This window comes from Microchirus variegatus, assembly GCF_963457635.1.
Source record: "Microchirus variegatus genome assembly, chromosome: 17".
Lineage (NCBI taxonomy): Eukaryota > Metazoa > Chordata > Actinopteri > Pleuronectiformes > Soleidae > Microchirus > Microchirus variegatus.
Window position 1 is genome coordinate 10204331 of NC_139818.1, and position 24408 is coordinate 10228738.

Consider the following 24408-nt stretch of genomic DNA (forward strand, 5'->3'; position numbering starts at 1 on the left):
TTTGTTGGATGTGTTTGTGTATTTTTTGTTCAAGAAAAAAAAGAATCTTTGAGCATTGTGAGCCACTGTATCAAATATGATACAAATTAAAACTCCTATATGGAAATTGATATTTGATTTTTTTTCAGTTTGTTCAGAACGACCAACGAAGGCTCCAGTTTCAAAGAATTTGAATTTTCTGTCAATTATTTAATGGTTTGGAGTTTACAGAGTTAAGTAAAATCGTTAAAAAGTGACTTGAACTTCTACCAAAGTCATTGTCTTGTAAAGATACTTGTATTTTTACTCAAGTGTCACTTTCATGTACTTTATTATACAAGACTGTGAATATGTGAGTGAAATGGTGTGAAATGGTGAATGGCAAAAACTGGCACTTAAAACTATGAATATCACAGTGAAAAATATGACATTTCAAACAAAAAGTACAGAGTACAATCAGCCAAATTTACTCAGAGTATCATGTGTGGTCATGTGTTTAACAGTGTATACAGTTCTGTGCACACACACGCACGCACAGGGTAAGAGAAAAGTACACTTCCTGTGTGTCAGAATCAACCACAATTCATAAAATGTGAGCGCATAATGTGCATATTATTATCAGCTGTTGTTATGTTAAATCCCTTTTTATTTTGGCAGATTAATATCCTAATAATTCCTCTCTTAATGGACCATTTAAAAAATATTGATTTGCTTTGTAGTATGGTATATTTTGGTATAATTTTGGTATAAATGAATAAATATTTGTATTTTATTTTATTAGATTTTATTTTGTCAAGCAACCACTTATACTTGTACTTATAATTCACAAAAGACATTGTTACTTTTTCTGTGACGATTGTTTGTGTTATTTCACATGTGAATGTGTGCACTTAGAGCAAAAAAAAAAAAAAAAAAGCTTATTATTAGCTCCTTTTTTGTCTGTATGAACCAAACACAACAGTCTTCACGTTAAAAGCACATGTGTACGTGGCTCCTCCTCCTCCTCCTCCAGCTGTGTCCTCACATGATCCCGTCTCTGCTCCAGTTTCCGCGGTTTCAAAGTCTCCGCAGCCTCTGGCTCACATCTCCGAGCTTTCCGCCAACACAGCGGGACGTTCTCTCTGCGACCTGCGTCAAGTCACCTGACAACAGCTGCAAACTTACAGGAAGCTTCCTCAATTCGACATTCAAAATAAAACCTTTTGCGAGTCAGCGTTGTTGACAACAGAAGATTTTTAGGGCAGGTATTATGCAAGGTTACATCAACATAACTTTTATTTTCTGATATATTTATGTTAGTGTTTTTATTTACAAAGGCCTATCACATGTCTTACATTTTAATCTTTAGACAAGTAAAACATGTATTGTTTTTGTCAATTAATAGTGACAGTGATTTTAATTGGTTCATGGTTTATTCAATTCATGGTTGTGTTCACAATTGGTCAGAGTTGTGTTTTTCAGAATATGTGAAACATTACTCGATAATGTGTTTGTTGCTCACTGTTCTAGATGTACAGATTTTTTCCTCACTGTTTTCATTAAATCCATTGATGTAAGAACCTCAACATTTAGGCAATTTTCCTTGAATAGACAGTATGCATTCATGTTTATGAGACAAAAAAGACAAAGAAAAAAAAACACAGATAACATAATTCTGTTAATTAGCATATTTTTTAATCACTACGTAGAATCATACAATTACAGAATTAACGTTGGAAAAATCATCGCCTGGAGGGTTTTATTGTGAAAATCCAGACCGGATTTTGTATGTTGACTGTATTTTACTGACACTGGTCACTTGTTGAGCTGAGAGCAAAGCGCACACAGGAAACCACACGTTCAAAATCTCATTTTGGAAAAGTCTTTGCTGAGGAATCTCATTTGACCTCATTTTAAACAGTTTGTTTGTTTGTCAAACTTTTTTTTTCTCAGATTTTTGCACTCTTGCCTGTGTGTCTATGTGTCATCTGGACCGCCCAGTGAAGGACTGAAGCTGTTGATCTGGACTATAAAGAACCAACAGAGCAAGCAGATCATTACGCGCATCACAAGTGACGAGTGACCATGTCAAGTGAACAGACACAAATGAAAGCAGAGCCTGTGCAGGAGAAGATGAAGGATGAAGCTCCATCTGCAGCAGCGCAGGCGTCCGGGAGCAGCAGCTCTGCAGCCAGGGACAAACCCGTCTCCTGCCGCTCTCTCCTCCTCACTGGTTACGGGGGCTACGACAAAGTGAAGCTGCAGGTGAAGCCGCTGAGTCCGCCGCAGCTGCAGGCGGGAGAAGTGTTGGTGCGGGTCAAGGCGTGCGGGCTCAACTTTGCCGAGCTGATGGGCAGACAGGGACTGTACGACCCCCTCCCACCCCCGCCGGTCATCATGGGAATGGAGGGAGCTGGGATTATAGAGGCGGTCGGGAAGGATGTGGAGGATAAGAAAGTGAGTAAACTTCTCCAGATCTTTCTGGTCTAATTTTCCTCTTCTGTTGTACAGAGGCGTTGCAAAGGTGTTTGGGGCCCCAGATGAAAGTATCCTTGGGGGCCTGTGCAGCCATTTTTTTTTAATGGATGTTGTTGCACGGGCAACACAGTGGCACATGTGGCTAGTAACGGAGTTTTGCATGTGGGTTTTCTCCCCCCGGGTTTCTTTCCAACATGCAGAGGTTAATTGGACACTTTAAATTGCCTGTAGGTGTGAGTGAATGGTTGTACCCCGCCTTTAGCCCTTGGTCAGCTGGGATTGGCACCAGCAGCCCTGTGACCGTCATGTGCGAGGATAAAGCAGTAGATAAGGAACGGATGGATGGATGGATGATGTTGCTGCATCACCTGCAAACAAAGCTCCAGTGGGCAACACCAGTCAATCCACTCATGTTATTGTCTATTTTCCTCTAAATGGATGACAAATGCAAAACAAGATACCATTAACTCCTCGGTAAAAGGTTTACTGATGATATCCGCCCTATAAGTACAACATTACATATATTAACCAAATGTTTCAATGACTTGGATGAATTTCTGTTTTTTTTCTTCTTTTGGCTTCTCCCTCACTAGCTGTCGCCACAGCGGATGATTTGCATATTTGATTTGGCAGATATTATTATAGTATGCCCTTCCTGATGCACTGTTCCCATTTATCTGGACTTGTAACTGGCACTAGAAATACACTGTATGTGTGTCAAATTAGCAATGAGCAATAGGGATTTTGGTTCCTTGCTCAAGGGTCCCGCAGCCCTTGATATGATGGGGATTTAAACTGGCAACCCTCCAGTTAAGAGCCTAAATCCCTTCCGCTTGGCCGTGGTCTGCCCCTAATAGAAGCATTTCTATAAACAGAGGTTTACAGGAATTGTGCTCAGCCATGTCGGGGCCTTCAGGCAGTTGCTTACATTGTCGACCTTGTTTAAACCTCTCTGCTGTTGAGAAAGTCGTAGAGAAATGAAGAAAAACTATTGGACTCAAAATGAAAACCACAGCTGGAGCAGTGTATTGTTCTTCAAAGACACAAGAGACAAGTCATTTAGATGATGTTTTTATCTCCTTTTTGAATGACTGACAGCCAGTGTCTACCAACAAAGACATTGTTTTGAGGATTTCTCTATGCAGACTGTTATGAAAGCTGAAATAAATTTTTATGTGTCCGTTAAATGTAACCTTGTGCCAGTTTGAGTAGGTGAGTGTTTAATTTACGTTCTGTCCTTGTGCTGTTTTTCTTCTGGCACGAGCGAAGACAAGATCTACCTTTGCCCTGATAAGAGATTTCCAGAGGTCAAGTTTATGAAGTTTAAATTTATTAGGCCTGATAAAGGTGGATATTTATATCATATGTTTCCATGCCTCCTTTAAAGGGATAGTTCAGTTTCAGATTGGTTGTTTGATATACAATGCTGACTGCATACAATGCTGACTGCATTGTGCATGCCATTTTAGCCAATAACCCAGCTTGAGATGTGTAAACTTTAAAACATGGCAACCTGCAACGACCCAAGAAAAAAAACATAACTTAAGACTCAACTGTATCACAACAATCTACCCCTGCCTAAGTCGACCCCACCCCCCTTCCATTGAATGGAAACTTCTTCCTGGAAAACGTAGTTTTTGTCACTTTGTATACTTACCCACACCAAAGTCCATATAGAAAATCAGCTATTTTACATCATAACGCACACAGTTCAAACTCAAAGTTGTCATCATTCCTGTCATTAAGTTCAAATGTGTTCTTTTGGCACTTCTGTGTTTGAAAACTTTTCATTGGATTTTACGGTGGCCCTGAGGCGTAAAACACAAACGCAAAACAAAGAACACAAACGCAAATTGAAAAACACAAACAAAAAACGCAGATCAAAAAACACAAACAAAAAGCACAAACGCAAATCAATAAACAAACGGAAATCAAAAAACAAACGAAATTCAAAAAACACAAACGAAAATAAAAAAAACACAAACAAAAAACACAAACGCAAATAACAAAACACAAATGATAATCAAAACCAAAAAACACAAACACAAAACAAAGAACACAAACGCAAATCAAAAAACACAAACAAAATACGCAGATCAAAAAACACAAACGAAAATATAAATACACAAATGAAAATCAAAAAAACCACAAACACAAAACAAAAAACACAAACGCAAATGTGTTTCGATATGCGTCTTTTGATTTGCGTTTGTGTTCCTTGTTTTGCGTTTGTGTCTTTTGGTTTTGATTATCATTTGTGATTTGTTATTTGAGTTTGTGTTTTTTGTTTTGTTTTTGTGTTTTTTTGAATTTCGTTTGTGTTTTTTGATTATTTTTTTTTTTTGCACCTCAGGCCACTGTAGGATTTCCCTAAGTGGCATAAACTCATCAACAGAGACAGCAGTATAACAGCACCTCCTGTGTCCCTGTGAGCTAAAAACACAGATTTTCTCGATGGACTTTGGTGCAGTAGAGTGAGCAGTTTACAAACAGGTTTGAAGCCATACTATGCTGTTTAATGGCGAGATAAAGTGGCTCAGATCAGATATCGTAATTGTATTAGATGAGCCTATTGTTATGTGGCAAACATCTGTTTTTCTTCATGTCCCCACTGGCAGCTCTGTTTTCAGTGAGTTCAGTGTAGTGTGTGTGTGTGTGTGTGTGTGTGTGTGTGTGTGTGTGTGTGTGTGTGTGTGTGTGTGTGTGTGTGTGTGTGTGTGTGTGTGTGTGTGTGTGTACACTCCTGCATATACAGATGGAAAACGCTCAACTCTGAGTGATCAACATGGCTTTTTCAGCCATGCCACTGGGATGATAAGATCTCAGCCACGTTAGACTCTGAGCCAGGAAACCTAGGGGAATGCTGGTGTTTTATTTATGTCATTGTCAAACACATTAGCACATTATCTTTGTGGATCAAAGTATGTGCAACCATGATCTGTTATCCTCGCCTGTGTTTTTGGCTAAGCGTTTTTCATAGTTTATTCTTGTGTGTCCTGACCCTTCAAACAAAGCATACATTCAAGTCAAAGAGCTTTGCCGTCGGTTTCACAAAAATGTTTTAAACCTGTCACTTTTTGCTCAGTTTGTCCAACATGAACTAAATTCAGATGCTGAGCTCTGTGACATCAGCTATGTTTATCCATACAAGTAAGCAAACTCTTTTTAGTGCATTATAGCATTGCACTTTGTATTGTTATGACTTATTGTTCCAAGTAGGATGTTTTATTGCTATTTGTTGCTCCCAGTTTAATGTTCATTTAAGCAGTGAGCCCTAACACACTAAACAAAAGCCATATTTGGCTATGTAACTCTGTGTAACTCTGAGGTCGGACGCCAGTCTTTTTACAATCTAACTAGTCTTTTCTGACAGTGATTACATCATATTGCACTATAGGATATCATTGCTTTAACATTGTGTGTGTTACCGAAGCTCCTCCCTGTCCTCCCTCTCAGCATCAGTATGGAATTCTCCTCCTCTGTCACTTATTCCACCCACTTCTCATTCCTCCCTCCATCCATGTCTCCATTTTCAGAGGACAAGAATCTTACAGGAGGAACGGTGCTCTCTAAAAACAAAACACCAGACTCAATAGAGCATGGGCTGAAAGATCCAGGCTGGTTTCAGGCAACTAATCTTAAATGCCTAAAAGGTATAATAAAACAGTTATGATTAAAGATGTGTACTTTGGCTTAGTGTAATCCAAAGTGTGGGGTGGGGCTGCAGTTAGATGCAGCAAACAGGAACAGACAAGGAAGCCACGGTGTTTCCAGAGGTTGACCGGTCAGACCGAGCAGCGTGGTTTTCTCCAGTTCAGCACAAAAGGGTGTGGATGTTTTCTAAGAGTCTGCTGGAAGCAGCAGCCAAGAGCACATGTGTTCTGTAGGATCCAGTTGCAGTAAGTGTGTTCAGATCCCAGACGCTGCATTACCCTGTCACTGAGCGCAGTCTGTTTTCAACACCCGACACCTTGAATGATATTATGTGGAGCTAAAAGCAGTTATTTCTGTGATGGATTCACCCACGGTGGACGGCTTGGAAAGTGACGCGCCATCTGTTCTGCACATAAGTGGTCTTTCATCACCTTTATGGTATGTGATGAGAGGATGTGATGTGTAACGATGTTGTCTCACCGTTATTTCAGAGCAGTGTTTGCCGTCTGCTCAATTGGAGGCTCATTCTCACTGAAAACAACGGCGAAATTGATTAAAGCCAACCAACAAAAGACCATAAATTCATATTTTATGGATTTTATGGATCACTGATGCCAATCCCAACTGACATACTGCGAAAGCCGGAGAACACGATAGACAGGTCCAGAGTCCATCACCGGACCACACACTCACGGACAATTTAGAGTGCCCAATTTGCCTAATTCCAATCCATCCATCCATTATCTACCGCGGGACTTGGGGTCACAGTTTGTGATCCCAAGCTGCTGCAACGGCAAGAGTGCTAACAATAATAAAATCTACATCCATGTGCAAATCATTGACATCTTAAAGGGACACTGTGTAGTATTTATGGGTTTATATAACCCCAAATCCACTTTTTTATACATATTATGTGCTCCTGCATTGTCTAGTCGCTGTATAATAGTTTTTGTTTCATTTTCGTAGTGTTTCAAAAAGTCATGTAAAATAACATGGTCGCGGGCCGCGGTTGCATAGCCACTGTTAGCAGCGAGACGCCATGTTTCTACCGGAGCCTGTAAGGACAAACGCGAGAGAACAAATCAAGGGTCTCTTTACTTGTAGCGGAAGTCCCGCCTCCACTCTCTCCGCTTCGTCTGCTCCTAAGGCCGCGGTAGCTCGCCCTCTCCCTCGCCTCACGAACCTCATCTGCTGACACGGAGAAAGATGACGAGGACGACATTTGACCGGCTGAGAATACCGTAGCGCTCAGGGAATGGAGGGGGTGAGCAGAGGAGCAGTTCTTTGTTGTAAATTTCAGCCTCTCCTCTAGATTGCACTATAAACTACTTACTTCACCTTTAAGAATTACTTTGCCTATTTGTTTTTGTTCTGACTGGAAGTTTGTGATGCTCATTCCTCACACCAAAGTCCACAAAAAAAGTAAGAGATTTTACATCCCAGCACTCTGGAGATTTGGGCATTTGTTTGGATTTATATATCAGAATCAGAATACTTTATTAAGAAATAACATGAGGAATACAATAATCTAACAATCTAAGCATCCTGGTGCACAACAGCTACCCACCATCTTCACTTTTATATACATGTTATACATGTCTATGGATGAAAACATTGTCACCTCCTGCCGAAATGCTGTTGGTTTGGTTACAAGACGTCACCTACGGGTTCTTTATTGTTGATATGGCAATATATCATTGTTCCAACCCACAAGATACATTTAGTGATACGCTGTATCTAGTCACTACTTCATGACTCCTCATTATGGAACTTATGACAGCAATGAGGGTAACTTGGATATGTGAAACACAGCCTCGTGCACTAAGCACCAGCCCGGAACTTGCAGTAAATTTCCAGGCAAGTCATGCTATGATTGTAACTCAACTATGCTGTTCGACTGGATTACTGCCCTTGTTTCCGTATGCAAGCACAAGTGGAGAACAGATTTACCGAATGAAGTGTGTCCACCTTTGCGCTGCTCGGGGGCCAAACATCCCATTTTGGCTTGTTAGTATTCGGGGGCTTCCAAGGTTTATCATGCGACCTAGTTCTTAAGCAAGTTCAAAATAGTGACTTCTGTGTCCACGCAAGCTAAAAAAGATGATTTTGCATTTGAGTTTGTTGTTCCTCCTGTTTGTTGTTGTTTTCCAAGCCACACCTAGAAACCTGAACTACTACGTTAAACATTTCAATAAATTAGGATTCTGAATGCAGTAGAGTATTTTTTCATTGCTATATCTGTGCACGTCTACTTCACGTCTGTTTTTAACAAGTGTGTAAAACATTGTGTCGCTGTGTTTAATGTTCTTAAAGGCATCGATCCAGACTGCAGGAAAACTGCACGATCAATCGTGTTGAACCAGAAGTTGATTCAAATTGTCACATTATTGACACACTTTTGAGATATCATGCAGAGTGGAGTGTGGAGATAGTTAAACATAAACCTCACTCACAGAATCAAAATATGAAATGATGCTGCTGCGTTTGTGTAGGTTTGCCGTTGCATGCATGCACGTTTGTTAAAACAACAACATCTATTTTCATGGGTGTATGTGACAGGAAGCAGTTGAGCATTCACAATCAGATCAGACTTTCCTGTGAGCTTCACTTTTTTTTGGCAAGTGTTACAATGTCTTGCAGTGGAAGGAAACAGTGCACACAAGGCAGAAACAACATTTCCCATGATGCCTCTTGGAATCGTCTGTGGAATATGCATTATGTAGTATATTTTGACATTCACGGCTCTTTTTGTGACAGTCTTAATCAGTGTGTAAAGTATTTTAAAGTATACATTTTAGAAATCACTCTCATTTATTGCTGGGTATTGAATATAATACAACATATTATGTGTTATGCACATGTCTTTTTCTTCTGTCTCTGCTCGTAACTTCCTGCATGCCTCGAGACATCCAATCACGAGCGCTGTTAGATCTCAGTCAAACATTATGCTGCATGCTTTGGCTCCCAGACACTGATGAATTGTAACTTCTCATGTACCAAAATGTGATCCACATTCTTGCTACAAAGGAAGTGTGTTTGTAATGTTTGATCCCCAGAGTAACCTCCCCTCTCTCCTCTCTCAGGTGGGAGATCGCGTCATTGCAATGAGCCGCAGCGGCATGTGGCAGGAGTTTGTTGTTGTGCCCAATGAGCGCACCTTTCTCATGCCCGACCAGATGAGCTTTGATGAAGGGGCGGCGATTCCTGTGAACTACTTAACAGCCTACATGATGTTATTTGACATGGCCAACCTGAAGCCAGGCAAGAGCGTGCTCATACACATGGCCGCAGGTGAGACGCGTACAGTACTTTACATGGTTGAATAAAGTAGTAATACAGAGCATGTGACTCAGTTTCAAGCTCTAAGAGTTCACTGTGCACTTTAAATCCACAGAGATTAACAGGGTTCCCATGTGTCTTTGAAATCCTTTAAAGGTTTTTTTTTTTGTTTTTTTTTGTTTTTTTTAATCGTCCTAAATAGACATGGGTCATTGAAAGTGCAAGTTGATATTTACGTAAAAGTGTCCCACCGCCAATGTGGCTCCACCTACTGTTCCATGTGCTCTTGCTGTGTCGTGGACACCATCCACTGTCTCTCTCCACCGTTGATGTGAGCTCCCGCGCAGAACAATGAGCGAGTAGCGTTAAGCCAGAGAGAGCAAATTACGTGATGTCTGGGAAATGCAAATTCCAAGATCTCTGGTTCACCAAACAAAATTACAAAGACTGACTGTGACCAAGATCCCAAGTACAATCGCTTGTCCAGATGTAGAGCATGCATGCCAAGACGTCATCGGCGAAACAGCTTTTACAAGTTGCCCTCCCATCTTGAGCACATTTGGTCCTTGAATTTGAAGGAATTGGTCCTGGAAAAGTCCTTGAATTTGATGTCAACCAAGGTGTGGGAACCCTGGATTAGGTAATTATAGCAGACCAGGACACACACTATATCTGGTCCTTCCAATACCCCTGAGGGCTTTACCTGCAGCATTGCATTTTCAACTTTCTCATGAACTTTCGCTCGCTCATTCCACTCCAGAGAACGCCCACACACCACAATAAAAGCATGTAAAATAAACAAGCTGACGACGCTGAAGTTGGCACACAGATTTGTCCCCTCCCAGTCGGCAGTTAAGGGGAAACTTAATTTGAGTTCTTTTGTTTTTTGCTTTTTTTTAATGTCTCTGATTAACCTTGTATCTCACTCTTATCATAACATAGTATAATGAGACACTCCCTCAGATGTTTCTCATTTGAGGGTGTAACAATCACACAGCCGGTGACACATTTTTAAAATAGCTAAAGGTCCAAATGAATAATAATTAAGATGTGGCTGGGAATGTACAGAATGTCCAAAAGGGTGATCGTGGTTAACTGTCACATTCCAAAATAAAAGCCTGCTTTGTCGTCTTGTGTTACGGCAGAGAAGCCTGTAGCGTGTATGTCTTCTCTTTCTCTTAAAGACACGATTAAAGCATTAAGAAATGCTGTTAAAAGTGAGATGACTATTGAACATAGAGGTCAGGCCTTGAGCGAGTTGCAGCTGACAACACAACACAACGCAAGGCTAATATGACGCGAGGGACAGGAAGGGATAGTACAATGGTACGAGGTCATGCATGAGCAGGAGTGTGAGCCAAATTTCCTCTGTTTATGTAATTGTTCTTCCATGCCACTAGGGGTTTGTGTTACAAGGATGCACATGGTTCCCTTATGTAAGCAATGCCCAAAGTGTGGGCCACGGCACAAAGGTCATTAAAGGTGCCATATGTAAGAATGTGGCCAAAAACGGTTACTGCATTTAAATTCAAAATACCAAGGTCTTTTAGGTTTCGTAACTGGCAACCCGTGGTTGCTCGGCAGCGGAGACTCTACTGACTGCAATGATTGGTAGATGGCGGTAGGTGGCGCCACATGCCAAAACATGATTTCAAAACATAAACATGATTTGCAGTCTGCAAAACATTTTTTTTTAATGCAAATATTTTGGCTGTAATGTTGTTGTTGGTGAGTTCAGTTTGTTATATGAACATTATTCCTGAGTCTCTGTGACATTTTAGGAGGATTTTATGGCCAGTTGCTTTAGATTTATTACATAATGCACCTTTAAATATTTAAATATAAATAAATATGTTTTTAATTTTGAGTTTGAGACATTCAAATGCTATGTTCTGGTTCTCCATGGCTTCTTTGTGTTTTGATTTGGGGTTTAATATTGTGACATTTTATGTGTAAGTATCCAGTGTCAGCCAGTCAACACACAGGCCTATCATTTTAGTATGTTAAATTGTTATTTATGTTGACGGATAATGACTTAGAGTAATCTGTTGAATATGACATGGAGTCCAGCTGTAATAACCACATGCATCTGTTTAAAGATATGCAACTGACTATTCATCTGTGCTGAATGTTTGCGTTCACATGAAAACAATAATATATTATTTATCTTAGTCTTCTTTGTTGATCAGAGATCAGAAAGTGATTTATGGTTTGGTCCTCAGAGGATTTTCAGATTTCAACACGGGCCCCGTCACTCTTAAGTTTTGGAATGGCTGCCTTAGGTCATAACAGGTCATTAAAACCCTGGCCAGCTAATTGGCCTACATGTTTCTTATTATGGGATGAAGCAAACATTTTTCATAAAAGTAAAACAAGTGTATTTGCTTGAAATGATGTGCAGATAATTGTATGTCAAAGCCCTATATGTGTTAATTTGGCTTGGGCTAAATCAGCATTTCAATCCAGGTTTGTTTTGTGGATAATTTTAAGTGAGAGATGACAGAGTTTGAACCTGCAGTCACAGCCTCTGTTCTCATGTCTGCAGGTGGTGTTGGAATCGCTGCCACCCAGCTGTGTCGGACGGTGCCAGACGTGACTGTTTTCGGCACGGCATCGGCCCCCAAACACGAGACCATTTCCCAAGGCGGGGTTACTCACCCCATTGACTACCGTAACAAAGATTATGCGGAGGAAGTACGCAACATTAGCCCAAAGGGTAAGAAAAGACACAATTCATTTAATGTACTGCTTAGATCTTAGATGATATTTTGTTGGAGACACACACAGGCATCAGTTTCTCACCCCTTATTTGTGTCTCTCTGCAGGTGTGGACATTGTCCTTGACCCACTTGGTGGCTCAGACACCCAGAAATCCTTTAATCTGTTAAAACCCATGGGATCACTTATAGTTTTTGGTAAGACATTTGAGAGACATGAGAGCACGTTTCATGCATTTATTTGTATTTATGTCGGACTTCCCACAGTTGTATTGCACATTTCTATATTCCGACAGCCATGCAGTGTTGGTTCCTGTGTTTCTCAGTCTCAGTTATACCCACATATGGGTTATGGTAGGTTTATTTTGGCAGGGGGGGTTGCCAAATAAACTCAAGGCTTTTTAAATTTTAATGTTTTAAATAACATAAAATTAAAGTAAGTAGTTTATAGTGACATCTAGAGGATAGGCTGAAATTTACAACAAAGAACTGCTCCTCTGCTCACCCCCTCCCTTCCCTGAGCGCTACGGTATCCTCAGCCGGTCAAATGTCGTCCTCGTCGTCTTTCTCTGTGTCAGCAGATGAGGTTCGTGAGGGTGAGGGAGAGGGCGTAGCAGACGAAGCAGAGAGAGTGGAGGCGGGACTTCCGCTACAAGTAAAGCGACGCTTGATTTGTTCTCTCGCGTTTGTCCTTACAGGCTCCGGTAGAAACATGGCGTCTCGCTGCTAACAGTGGCTATGCAACCGCGGCCCGCGGTCATGTTATTTTACATGCCTTTTTGAAACACTACGAAAATGAAACAAAAACTATTATACAGCGACTAGACAATGAAGGAGCACATAATATGTATACAAAAGTGGATTTTGGGTCATATAAACCCATAAATACTACACAGTGTCCCTTTAAGTTGTGATTCTGTATCAGTCATTGTTTACAATATGTCTAGACTTTTTAACGTATACCCCTTTTCCAGCATTTGAACGTAAACAGAATTTGGAGGCTGTGAATTAGAATTGTTAACTAGAATTAAAGTTAATTTTCCTGTGTTAAAAAAACAGTTTTACCACTTTACACGCGTGACAAGTGACAGTTTTGTCGTTAGACCCATTCATGCACGTTCATACAGCACATCTCTATGTTGCATTTGTTTTTTATCACACATCATTTACATCCAGTTACACACTGTGGGTCAGAAAGTGCAGAGATAAAAATCAGGCACATGTGCAGTGCTAATGTTTTTGAAAAGCTGGTTCCAGGTCTGGATTGGTGGTGATCTGTGTTGCTAAAACACTATGTCAAAGAAGACACTTTAATGACTGTTGATTTCCAATGGGCTATAACCACAACAAGATGTTTTCTCGCGTCATTCCAGGTGCAGCTAACTGCGTGACAGGTCAGAAGAGGAGCCTGCTGGCCTTGGCAAAGATCTGGTACAACCAGCTCTCTCTCACCGCCTTGAAACTGATGACGACCAACAAGGCCATTGGTGGCTTCCACCTCGGTTACATAACTGATGACCAACTTTTCAGCGGAGCGATGGCCAAGGTGCTGGAGCTGTACAATCAGGGAAAGATCAAGCCCCACATTGACTCGTGCCATCACTTTGAGGACGTAGGTGTCAAATTTAACAATTAACAATTCGCCTGATGTTCTACATTTCTAATATGAAGTAGCTACTTGTATAGCAGCATGAAAGACAGAACTGTTTGGCTTTTTACCTCCACTAATTTAGACTGTATATGATTTGCTGCACACATATATGTATGTGTGTATAATGGACAATCTGCTGCACTACTGCTGTATTCCCCTCTTCCATAGTTCATATGCTGTGATATATTATTATATATATATATTATACTAGTACAGTGCCCGTAGGAACTATGCATTCCTATAATGGGAGCTGAAGATTTTTCAGTTATGGTAATACATGATAAGGAACATAAAGGCTAACATAATGCAAACACTGTGCAATTCAGCCACTGGCATGGTTGACAGCCACAACAGCTAGCTACACTAATGCTAATCAAAACCGAAAACATTTGCGCTGTGCCTAATGAGGTTGCACAGTGTTCGTATTATGTTAGCCCTACGCTAATGCTAATCATAGCCTCGCTAGCTTACCTTTGGAAACAGCTTCGCCAAGTTAGCCCCAAAGTAGTAGCATGCTAATGCAAAATAAATATGTGCCCGCGTATTGGTGAATGGACACTTCATTGTTTCAGGATTACACCATGTTCTGTGGTGAACCGTGTGAAAATGTCTCACCCACCGTGAGGACAGCCTCTTCACTCCCACCTCCCCTGCTGATGAGCCGCTGCCTCCCTGGTGTAGCGTGATAAATCCGTGAAAATTAAAATTCCTCCAAAAAATTTGGAAATCAAGGATGCACACCATCGGGTCATGTTCAATCCATATCCAAAGTCTTAGGTTGATCTGACTAATAATATGCCTGACACAGACACACAGACAGACACAACTTGCTTTATAGATAGATATTAATAAGAGGATTACTACTACTCCGTCGCGATCTCCTCCCATCAGATACGCAGATAGGCACACATGCTTGTTTTATATGACAGATTAGATCTCGTTATCTCTGTAACTCTCTGACCTTAGTGACATGTGTTTTATTGCGTTGTTTGAGGAAATCGGTCCAGAAAATTCCCTGAATTTGATGTCAATCGAGGTGTGTGAACCCTGCCCTCTTTTAAACTCTTTTCTTTTTGTAGTTTTTGCATCATAGAAAGTTTCTTTGCTGCAGTAGCAATCATTTTTGCTGGATGCGGAACGGCCAGTCAGTGCTCTGTGATTAGGCCAGATGAGGTGCAGATGTGTTGTTCTCTCTCAGGTCACTTGATTTACATGATGCTGAATGTTTTTTTATGGAAGTATTGATCAATAACGGCACAAAAGACATTTTTAACAGTGGTAAAAAACACTTTCATTAATTAACTTCTCATGTTTTTGCTTTTTCACATCTGTAATGGCTATAATGTGCACACATTATGTTATATGAATGAGAGCTATGCTCTTATTTTGAGTGGAAAGTCACCTTTAATGCACATCCCTTCTCTTCAGGTCGTCAATGCCATGAGGCGCATGCATGAGCGCCAAAATATTGGGAAAGTCATCCTCCTTCCTGAACCCAAGAAGTCCAAAGCCGAGCTGGGAGAACGTGTGGAGAAAACGGAAACTGCCGCCAACAACAAGAAGGAGAAGGTCGCACAGGAAGTTAAAGCAGAGAATGATTGAGTAAGAGTTCTTAATCTGCGTTACACTTCCTCACCGAGGTATCCCATTGTTTTTAAAATGTTCATGGAAAGGGGAGAGAAATGAGAAGGCGAGCGAGATGCCATGAATCAGTATTTTCCAAGTTTTGTCGTGCAATATTATGTCAAGAATGTGTTTGTAATGCTTTAGATAAGATTTTAAATAAATGCTCATTGTTTTCTATCACATCACCTGAGGTGTGAAATATTGTTGCCCCTGCTCAGGAAAACACACGTTTGACACGAGACATTTAGCTGAAAGTGATGTTGCCAATATCAATATCTGCTTTTTGTAATGTTATTCCCAAGTTAGTTCATGTATTGAGTAATGTTTTTAAGTCTTGCCAAACATTTCTGATTTCCTAAAAGGGTTTACTATCAGCTTTATGTAGTTTGAGGCATTTTAATAAGAAGATAATAATCCAAACATTTGATAAGATTCTTGCTGCACTAATTAACTTTCTTGTCTTTAGAAGGATTTTTGTAGGAGAGGAGCTTTTTTTTATTTGTCTAAATCAAAGCCAAATGACTACAAAAATATACTCGTAGTATCTTTTATACATATAACTACACTGTGTATTCATACTGGCTCTGCCTCTGTCTACATGAAAATATAAGACTGTATGAGTAAATAAAAAGTACTTTAACTGCTCTTTGTGTTTTAATTATCAGTGTTTACACAGAGAAAGCATATTTACATGCTTTACTCTTCTGTTGTTTTCAGACTCTATAGTCTTTGTAGGGAATGATCACGTCTGCATTGCTCTTTTCTCACATGTTTATGTTGAATTTCAGCCTTTTACAACGTTGACCAAGTCAACTGAGGGAAACATTTAGCAGAACTTCCCGCCTTGGCAAAGGCTCCTGGGTTTTCTTCTAAACAATGTCATGCACTTGAGATTAAACTGTGATGAGGAACAACACACACACACACTCACAGTAGTAGCAGAGTTGTTTCCTTGAACTTTGTCCTGTTGTTGAGCTGCTTTCTTTTTTTTTTTAATTCTTTATTGCAAGGCTTCTTACTTTCACATACATAATCAGTCATTTCATTTCCTTTGCAAAATTGTACCTTGCATTGTCCCCCCCGGTATATATTCACAAAGTAAATAACAAACCGTAAAGTAAACAGACAAATATATATGAGGCAAACTGGTATTTCCCAAATAAATACATAAATAATAACAATAGAATAAAATAAATTAATGGGAAAATAAGGTGGTGCATGTATGCATGTTCATGTATCTATATTTGATTAAATATTTCCACTGTTTTTTATCAGCCTTTCTTTACAGTATAACTAATACCAAATAGGTATTTGTTCCTTATTTATTAAAGTTAGTATTTCCATCGCTAAACTGTGTTCTGTTGTTAATACCTCTTAATGGGTGTTGGGTGTATATGGTTGTTCCCAATTTTTTATCACCTGCTTCAAGGCAGTTATATTTTTTTTTTTTAAATGTCCTTTGCTCTTATCTTTCCTTTTAAATAAAAACCTAACCAATGTTGTGCCTGCATAGGCTCTTTAAGCTCAAAAATGTACTTCCTGGGCCTCCTTAATGTTTCCACTTCTACACTGTATACAGAAAGTACTGTAGGTAATAAAAAAAAAAAAAAAACGTTAATTAAACTGGGACAAAACTACTGTTGTCATCCACCTAATGCTCCTGTGCTCAGTTACTATTCATTTTGAATCTCAGGTTTGCTACATTTCCATCTGCAGTGGTGGAGTTTGAGTTATTTAAATGCTTAGTCCAGCTGCGGCTGTAATTTAATGCTGCGACATAGAAAACAACAGCACCAGAGTTTCCTCTCCGTCAGTCCGTCCGTCCTCCATCACAGCACCTCCTTACATTCCTCCCTCTACGCTTTTCCTGCTTTTTATCTCCTGTCACCCTCTCTTGCATAAATTGTTTTATTTATAACACAAATTCACATAACATTCTTCATGTTATTTACTTTTGTGACACTTGGAGGAGTTTCGGAGTATTCTGCCAGGTATTCTTCGCGTAGGAGGAAGTAAGACCTGGAGTGGAGTCTGAACTGTGTGTTCATTTTGTCATAAATCTCCCTGTGTGAGTTTATGTATGAGATTCTATTTTTATAATTGTAAATTTTTGGGTGAAACTCACTGATGAACCATAAGCCCACACAAACTCACTGGAAACCAAATTGCAAGTTTAACATGTTGAGTTTGTTTCTGTACAAGTGATTTAATTCTCCAGATTTTTTTTTATGACTCATTGATAAGACTCAAGATTTCCTTTTTGGTATTAAATCAAAAATACTAGTTTGCTCACTGTTGAATTTAACAGGAAAATTAAAATTAAAAGACTAAAATGTGAAACAACAATTATGTTGAGTCTGTCAGTAATGATTAAGAATCACTAATGCAGTGAGGGACATCTAGTGGCCAGTTACAAACTGTGTCTTCACGCTGTATAATATAATGTTGCCCATGAGCAGAATGTACTGTATTGAAAGCAACATATGTGTGTTTTATACAGTTATTGCAGTAATTCATGGATTCTCTTGTGACTCCAAATTAGAAAGAAAACATTTCCCCTTGTTTACAACTTTTGAAATTCCAATTCAGTTATCAAAACATTGGAATCCTCAACATTGACCTGTCCTAATCATTCACCTGTCCTAATCGTTCACCTGTCCTCATCGTTCACCTGTCCTCATCATTCATTCACCTGTCCTCATCGTTCACCTGTCCTCATCATTCATTCACCTGTCCTCATCGTTCACCTGTCCTCATCATTCATTCACCTGTCCTCATCGTTCACCTGTCCTCATCGTTCATCTGTCCTCATCATTCATTCACCTGCCCTCATCCTTCACCTGTCCTCATCGTTCACCTGTCCTCATCCTTCACCTGCCCTCATCCTTCACCTGTCCTCATCGTTCACCTGTCCTCATCCTTCACCTGTCCTCATCGTTCATCTGTCTTCATCGTTCACCTGCCCTCATCCTTCACCTGTCCTCATCCTTCACCTGTCCTCATCGTTCACCTGTCTTCATCGTTCACCTGCCCTCATCCTTCACCTGCCCTCATCCTTCACCTGTCCTCATCCTTCACCTGTCTTCATCGTTCACCTGCCCTCATCCTTCACCTGCCCTCATCCTTCACCTGTCCTCATCCTTCACCTGTCTTCATCGTTCACCTGCCCTCATCCTTCACCTGCCCTCATCCTTCACCTGTCCTCATCCTTCACCTGTCCTCATCGTTCACCTCTCCTCATCAAGTTTACAGTGTATGACACTTTATATTACTCGGATGTGGATGTGATTTAAAATGTACCAAATTACAGTACGAGTAAATGAAATCGAGTACTTTCCACCTCTGTTATTAAAGTATCACCAAATCTTCATCTAAGCTGTGAAGTACTGCTTTCCCATAATGCTTAAAAATAGCTCAGGTTTTCTGAAAGGTGGTTGTATCAGGTGGTAATGACACATGGTGCAAACAGTTCCCTGTGCCAATAGTCAGACTTGGACTCAGAAGCTCACTCTCACTGAAAACATGGCTGCCGGTGCACACAAAAGATAACAGATTGAAGCCATTAAGCAACAAAACTCAAAACCTAATCAAACACAGGCCAGCTTGAGTTTACAATTATCTTAAGAGTGTGTTTGCCACTCGATCTTGTAGTTTGACAGCTTTGTCCTGACAGGGAACTTATGAAAATGTCATAACTTCCCTGTCAGGACAAAGCTGTCAAGAGATTTAGCATTTAATCCTCAATCTCCTGCACCAAAGTCCATAAAAAATCTAAATATTCAGACACAGGAGCTGCTGGTCTACAGCTGCCTTGTTACAAGTCTGTGTCACTTAAGTCCCAAAAATCCCAAAAGCATCCCAATTTTTTTTTCTACAGCCTTTGGTGCAGGGAGTGAGTGGTTTGCAAAGCAACACAAACCAGTTTCCTGTTGGAAAATTGTTCAATATCTAGATAAAGAGGTAAACATCTTCTTAAGATATCATGGATGTAAGCAGGCATAGATCTTTATTAGGAGAGCATTTTAATATATGGCTAAAAGCTGCTTTTTCTTATGTCACCGTTGGCAGCCATGTTTTCAGGGAGATGATTTTTAGCGACTCTTGCAAGAGGATTTATCTTCACGGTCACATCATTTTAAGCTCCATGGTTTACACAATTCTGACCAGGTTACAAACTCTGAAATCACAAGATGCTTAGTTCAATTCCCTTTAGCTTACTGTTTTATTAATGACTGATTCTAATTGAGAGTGATCACATTCTATCCAAAGTAACATTTTGATTCAAAAACCCTGCACAACAGCCTCCATTTGGTTGAAATATGCATTGCAACCAGCAGATGTCCCCATATGTACAGTGCACTCTTTAGCAACATTACAGCCTTACGCTCAACTTAATAAAGAAAATAATCTTGTAAATCCCCATTGTAACAAATAGAAATGTTGCCATAATTTTTTCAGTGAAACAAGAGACAGGTTAGACTAGTTCTTTGCTTTGTCACGATTAAAGTGAAAAACATTGAATAGCTGAGATGGTATGAAGTGTACAGTATGTCTTTTACCTTGATGTTCAGGTGCACACCCAGGAAAAATGTTGAGAGACAAGTTCCAAAGAAAAGTGAATGAGAATCTTTGGATTTTGTTATGAGCCTTTTAAATCCTTTCTAATGTGTTGATATACCAAAAGAACACAAATCCAGGTGTAGAAACATTGCAAAGATGATTAAGACAAATGGAGATGTCTAACTACTTAGATATTCTAGAAAGAAGGTCAAAATGTCTGGGAACCAGCACGTTTGGATGTAACTTAAGGACTGGAAACATCTGATGTGTTTTGTACCAACTAATGAGTGTTTTAACCATATTATTGGCAAACAGTTTGAAGATAAACAAAGCTGTTGTGCAATTAAGGCTTTTGGACAGCGTTCGTGTTTTGACTAGTGATACGGTCATGGTCAGGATGACCTTTTTCCAAAGTGCTATGTTCATCTCAAGGAGGTTTCCAGTGAGGGAGCGTGGTAGTTAGGAACAGTTGTCCCAAACAATTACATTTTTAAATCATGTTGTTTCACCTTATCATCACACTGTAGTCAGTGCAGCATTTGAAAATAAATTGAAATCATTTTATTCTACAACTAAATTATATCCAAATGCCAGCTTTTGGAGAGTACTTGGAATGCGTCACAGTTTGTTTATTTAGAAATTAAAGCTACAAATGATTATATCCTATGAGTCACTGGCAGAAGAATCAGATCTTCCTGGACAACACTAACAATGTACGGGGTCACTGGCTTTGTCTGACCTCGACATGTCTGCTCAAGCGTCTCTCATTCATTTATCTTCATGTGCTGCATGAGAAAACCATTCCTCGTAAGATTGTTCCCATGGCCAGCACACAAGTGAGGGGCATAGTGAAGGTTTGATCATAGTAGCCAAACAAAAACCAGGTTGTTGTTTTTTGTCAGCATAAAACTCATTTTCATCCAATTATAGAAGAACAGTGCGTCATAGAGCTAAACAGATAGAGCTAAATAATACAAATAATGAATACATAATTAGTAAAGGAAATGAAAAAGAGGGGAAACAATACCAAATCTCAGCTGACATAGGGCGATAGGCGGGGTGCACCCTGGACAGTTCGCCAGTCCATCTGGCAAACAACCATTCACTCTCACTCTCATGCCTACAGTCAATTTAGAGTGACCAATTTACCCAATCCCGATATTGTTTTTTTCGGACTGTGGGAGGAAGCCGGAGAAAATCCCCGCACACACGGGGAGAACATGCAAACTCCATGCAGAAAGGCCCTTGTTCCACCCAGGGCTCCAACACAGGAACGTGGGTTTTCTTGCTGCAAAGGCGAGAGTGCTCACCACTACACCAGGGGTTCTCAAAGTTTTGATACCTGAGGGCTAATTTAGGAACCCAACATTGGACTGAGGGCCACCAAAGGAAAAAAAAAAGGAAAAAAAAACCAGAAAGAAATCCCATTTGTAATCATTTTAATGACCAGATTGCAGTTCTACAGTTTAGCGTTAAGTAATATAAGCGTTAATATAATAACGCTTTATAATTTACTGGGTAATTACCCAGTATTTTGGCCATTGTTCTTACCTTCTAATTACAGGTTAATACCAAGTAACACATTTCTGTTACCATATATTTACTGGGTGAATAGCTAGTAATTGGGGGCTGTAGCTACCTGCTTATTACCAGTTTATAACCCATAATACACTAAAATTCACCATATACAAACCAGGTAAATACCCAGTATTTTTGTTTACACTTATTGGTCTGTTTCCAGTAATGTCCAATAAACATTTAACAAGCTTAGTAGCTCCTGGATTAAAACTGTCAACTATAATTCATTGTGGGCCGCCAGAAATGTTTCTGCGGGTCACCATTGGCCCCCGGGCCGCACTTTGAGAACCAATGCACTACACCAACCGTGGGCCCTAAAAAAACACATAAACCATATAAATAGTAGTATTTTAAGTTAACCAATTAAGTATCTTGAGAATTGTAATTAAAGTAATTCGGCTCAAAACTATGTTTCCCCTCACACTCTTAAAATATACACTTAAATCCATGTTTAGGTGTTAGTTTGAATGTCCACTGTGTAACATAAGGAGGATTTATTTGCAGAAATTCAATATGCTACCCATAAGTATGTTTAGATAAGTGTATAATCAGAAGGTTTTTCTATAGATATACATTTTATATGTATTTTAGGCAATGGAGGCCACCGTCTTACGCTGCCATGTTTCTACAGCAGCTAATGGACCTAGCAGCCATGCATTTCCTGTGTATTTTGCATTTTAGCCCATCTGATTCCCTGACATGCTTGGATAACAAAGGAGTTTCACACGCTGCGCTAGTCTATGCTTGAATGGGTATGAACGATGTGTGATAGGAAAAGTTCTGTATGAATGTGTGATTGAATGGGTGAATGGCCAAAGTGGTTGAGTGGTCATCGATCTAGAGAGGCGTTACTTAAGACCATTTACATGTGCACTGATTGATCTTTGCATTTGACACATAAACAACCTTTCTTTTCATCCATGGACCTTTGTATAAAGGTCTGAATTACAAATGCCATAAAATGAAAACAATTAGATGATTCCAAACCTAAACAACACTTTAATCTGTACGCAGATTACTGGTAATCTCCACCCTTGATCAGTGTCACGTCAAAGATGAGCAGTTTGATTGAACATAAATTGAAGATGTGTGGTTTTATTCAGCTCTCAAAGATGAACGAGGATCGTTGGGAGTGCTGCACTAAACATCGGTCTGCAGCGTGTTTACAAAGGGTGGAGGAGCTTGAGATGGTCTGCAGTGATAAGATTATGCTCAGTAAAGCCTTCCTCTGTAACTGCGAGTGTTTATCGTATCGCTACCTCACTAAAAGAGTTTACTTCTTACATGTCTTGGGAAACTGTTACATGTCACTTGTGTAACACACAGCTGCAGTGCACTGGATGCCAGACCTTTAACTGTTGCTGACTCATGCTTGAAGAAGAGCCGTAGTGTATTTATAGACGGAGAAATTCAGCGTGAGACAAAGTGACAAATGTGTTTGAACCTTTGTCAGAGGTACCTTGTACTAAATTACAGTGTCCAGTAACATGTGGTGGAACAGCTTAAAGACTGATGGATGTTTGCCAAAGAAAAACTTTTAAATCTGTGCTAATATCCGTGTTTAATCTGTTTCTATGTCAACAAATCACAGGAGAAAAAGAAATAAGGTTGGGCTTTTTTTTCTTTTCTTTAAAAAAAAAAAAAAAAAAGCTACTCTTTGCTCTAATTTGTTGTGTTAAAAGTTATTAGCTGAACAACGCCACTGTATAACAAGTTTCATTTTCAGTAAAATAATGCTTTGCATTGTGCGTAAGAAAACACCCCCTAAACACAAAAGTATTAGCAGTTAACTACCAGTGTACTCAAAGAGCTGGTTAGATCTACTTGAATATAATTAATGTAACATCTTAAACAGGGATTGGTCGTGTTTCTGGAGTGTGGTTGTACGAGGTACTGACACAATGGAGGCTCACTTAATAAACTATGTTCCAAGTTAAGTCAACAATGTCTTAAAAATAAATATGAACTGCTTTTTCTTTCTTTCTTTTTTTCTTGAAGTTAGACAGCCTTTTAGCACTATAAACTGACGTTGTTTGTATACAGCTCACTCTCCTGTAACCAAATACCATAGAGAAAATTATCATATTTAACTTGCAGGGACAGGACACAGACGCTGCACAGACTTATGCCTCACATGTGTAATGTGTTACTTTTTTGTCAGATCTGATTAAAAATGTAAAACACCAAAGTCAAAAAGTATGGAGGACGAGACCTGACATATCAATAAATAAATAAATAAATAAATAAATAAATACAGAAAGAAATTAATGTAAAGCATTTGTTTATTTATGTGTGCATTCATTTATTTATTTATTTATTTATTCCTGTATTTATTTATTTATTTATATGTCAGGTCTCGTCCTCCATAAAAAAGAACACATTAGGACAATAATTGTTGGAGGCGGCAGTGGATCAACAACTGCTTTTTGCTGTGGTGTAACATTATTGATTTATCTATCCAATTTATCTATTGGATTTGGTGCAGGGAGTGAGCGGTTTACACAGGCAAGAACTTGAGAAGGGGTCGACGTGAACAGCGGTAGAATTAGTCATTTGGTCCTTTAGTTTTTAGTTTGACGAGGTAAAAACATTCACAAGATGTCAAAGAGTAAACAGGCAGAGACTTTTATATATATATACATATATATATATATATGTATATATATATATAAATGAGCCTTTATAAAAAAAAGTTGCAAAAATCAGTTTTTCCTTGTGTTGTGCCTCACTGTATGTGTGTTGGTCTAAATGTTAAAGTAAAAAAGTAGGTTGTTTAAAAGTTACTTAGTTACTTTTTAACAAGGTTGGGGTTCTTTCGTGCAATTAATGAATTTATTTGCATGAATTTATTTTTTTAATCCAGTTCAACATTTGTTTTACTCAGTAACAGATGTGATTTAAAATGTA

General features: G+C 39.4%; 1 protein-coding gene across 1 annotated transcript; it reads left to right on the forward strand.

Moving 5' to 3' along the window:
- Nucleotides 1-1835: 1835 nt before the first annotated feature.
- LOC310938817 (synaptic vesicle membrane protein VAT-1 homolog) lies at nucleotides 1836-15933 on the forward strand. Its single transcript, XM_083903439.1, has 6 exons — nucleotides 1836-2415; nucleotides 9174-9381; nucleotides 11915-12085; nucleotides 12195-12284; nucleotides 13460-13698; nucleotides 15166-15933. The coding sequence occupies exons 1-6, from the start codon at nucleotides 2044-2046 to the stop codon at nucleotides 15337-15339; spliced, it is 1254 nt and encodes a 417-aa protein (XP_083759565.1). The 5' UTR covers nucleotides 1836-2043; the 3' UTR covers nucleotides 15340-15933.
- Nucleotides 15934-24408: the final 8475 nt, after the last annotated feature.

Excerpts from the sequence above, each read along its gene's own strand:
- LOC310938817 (XM_083903439.1), top strand. The coding sequence starts at position 2,044 with ATGTCAAGTGAACAGACACAAATGAAAGCAGAGCCTGTGCAGGAGAAG. Across the intron at positions 9,382-11,914 it reads GCTCATACACATGGCCGCAG|GTGGTGTTGGAATCGCTGCC; the intron begins GTGAGACGCGTA and ends TCATGTCTGCAG. Across the intron at positions 12,285-13,459 it reads GGGATCACTTATAGTTTTTG|GTGCAGCTAACTGCGTGACA; the intron begins GTAAGACATTTG and ends GCGTCATTCCAG.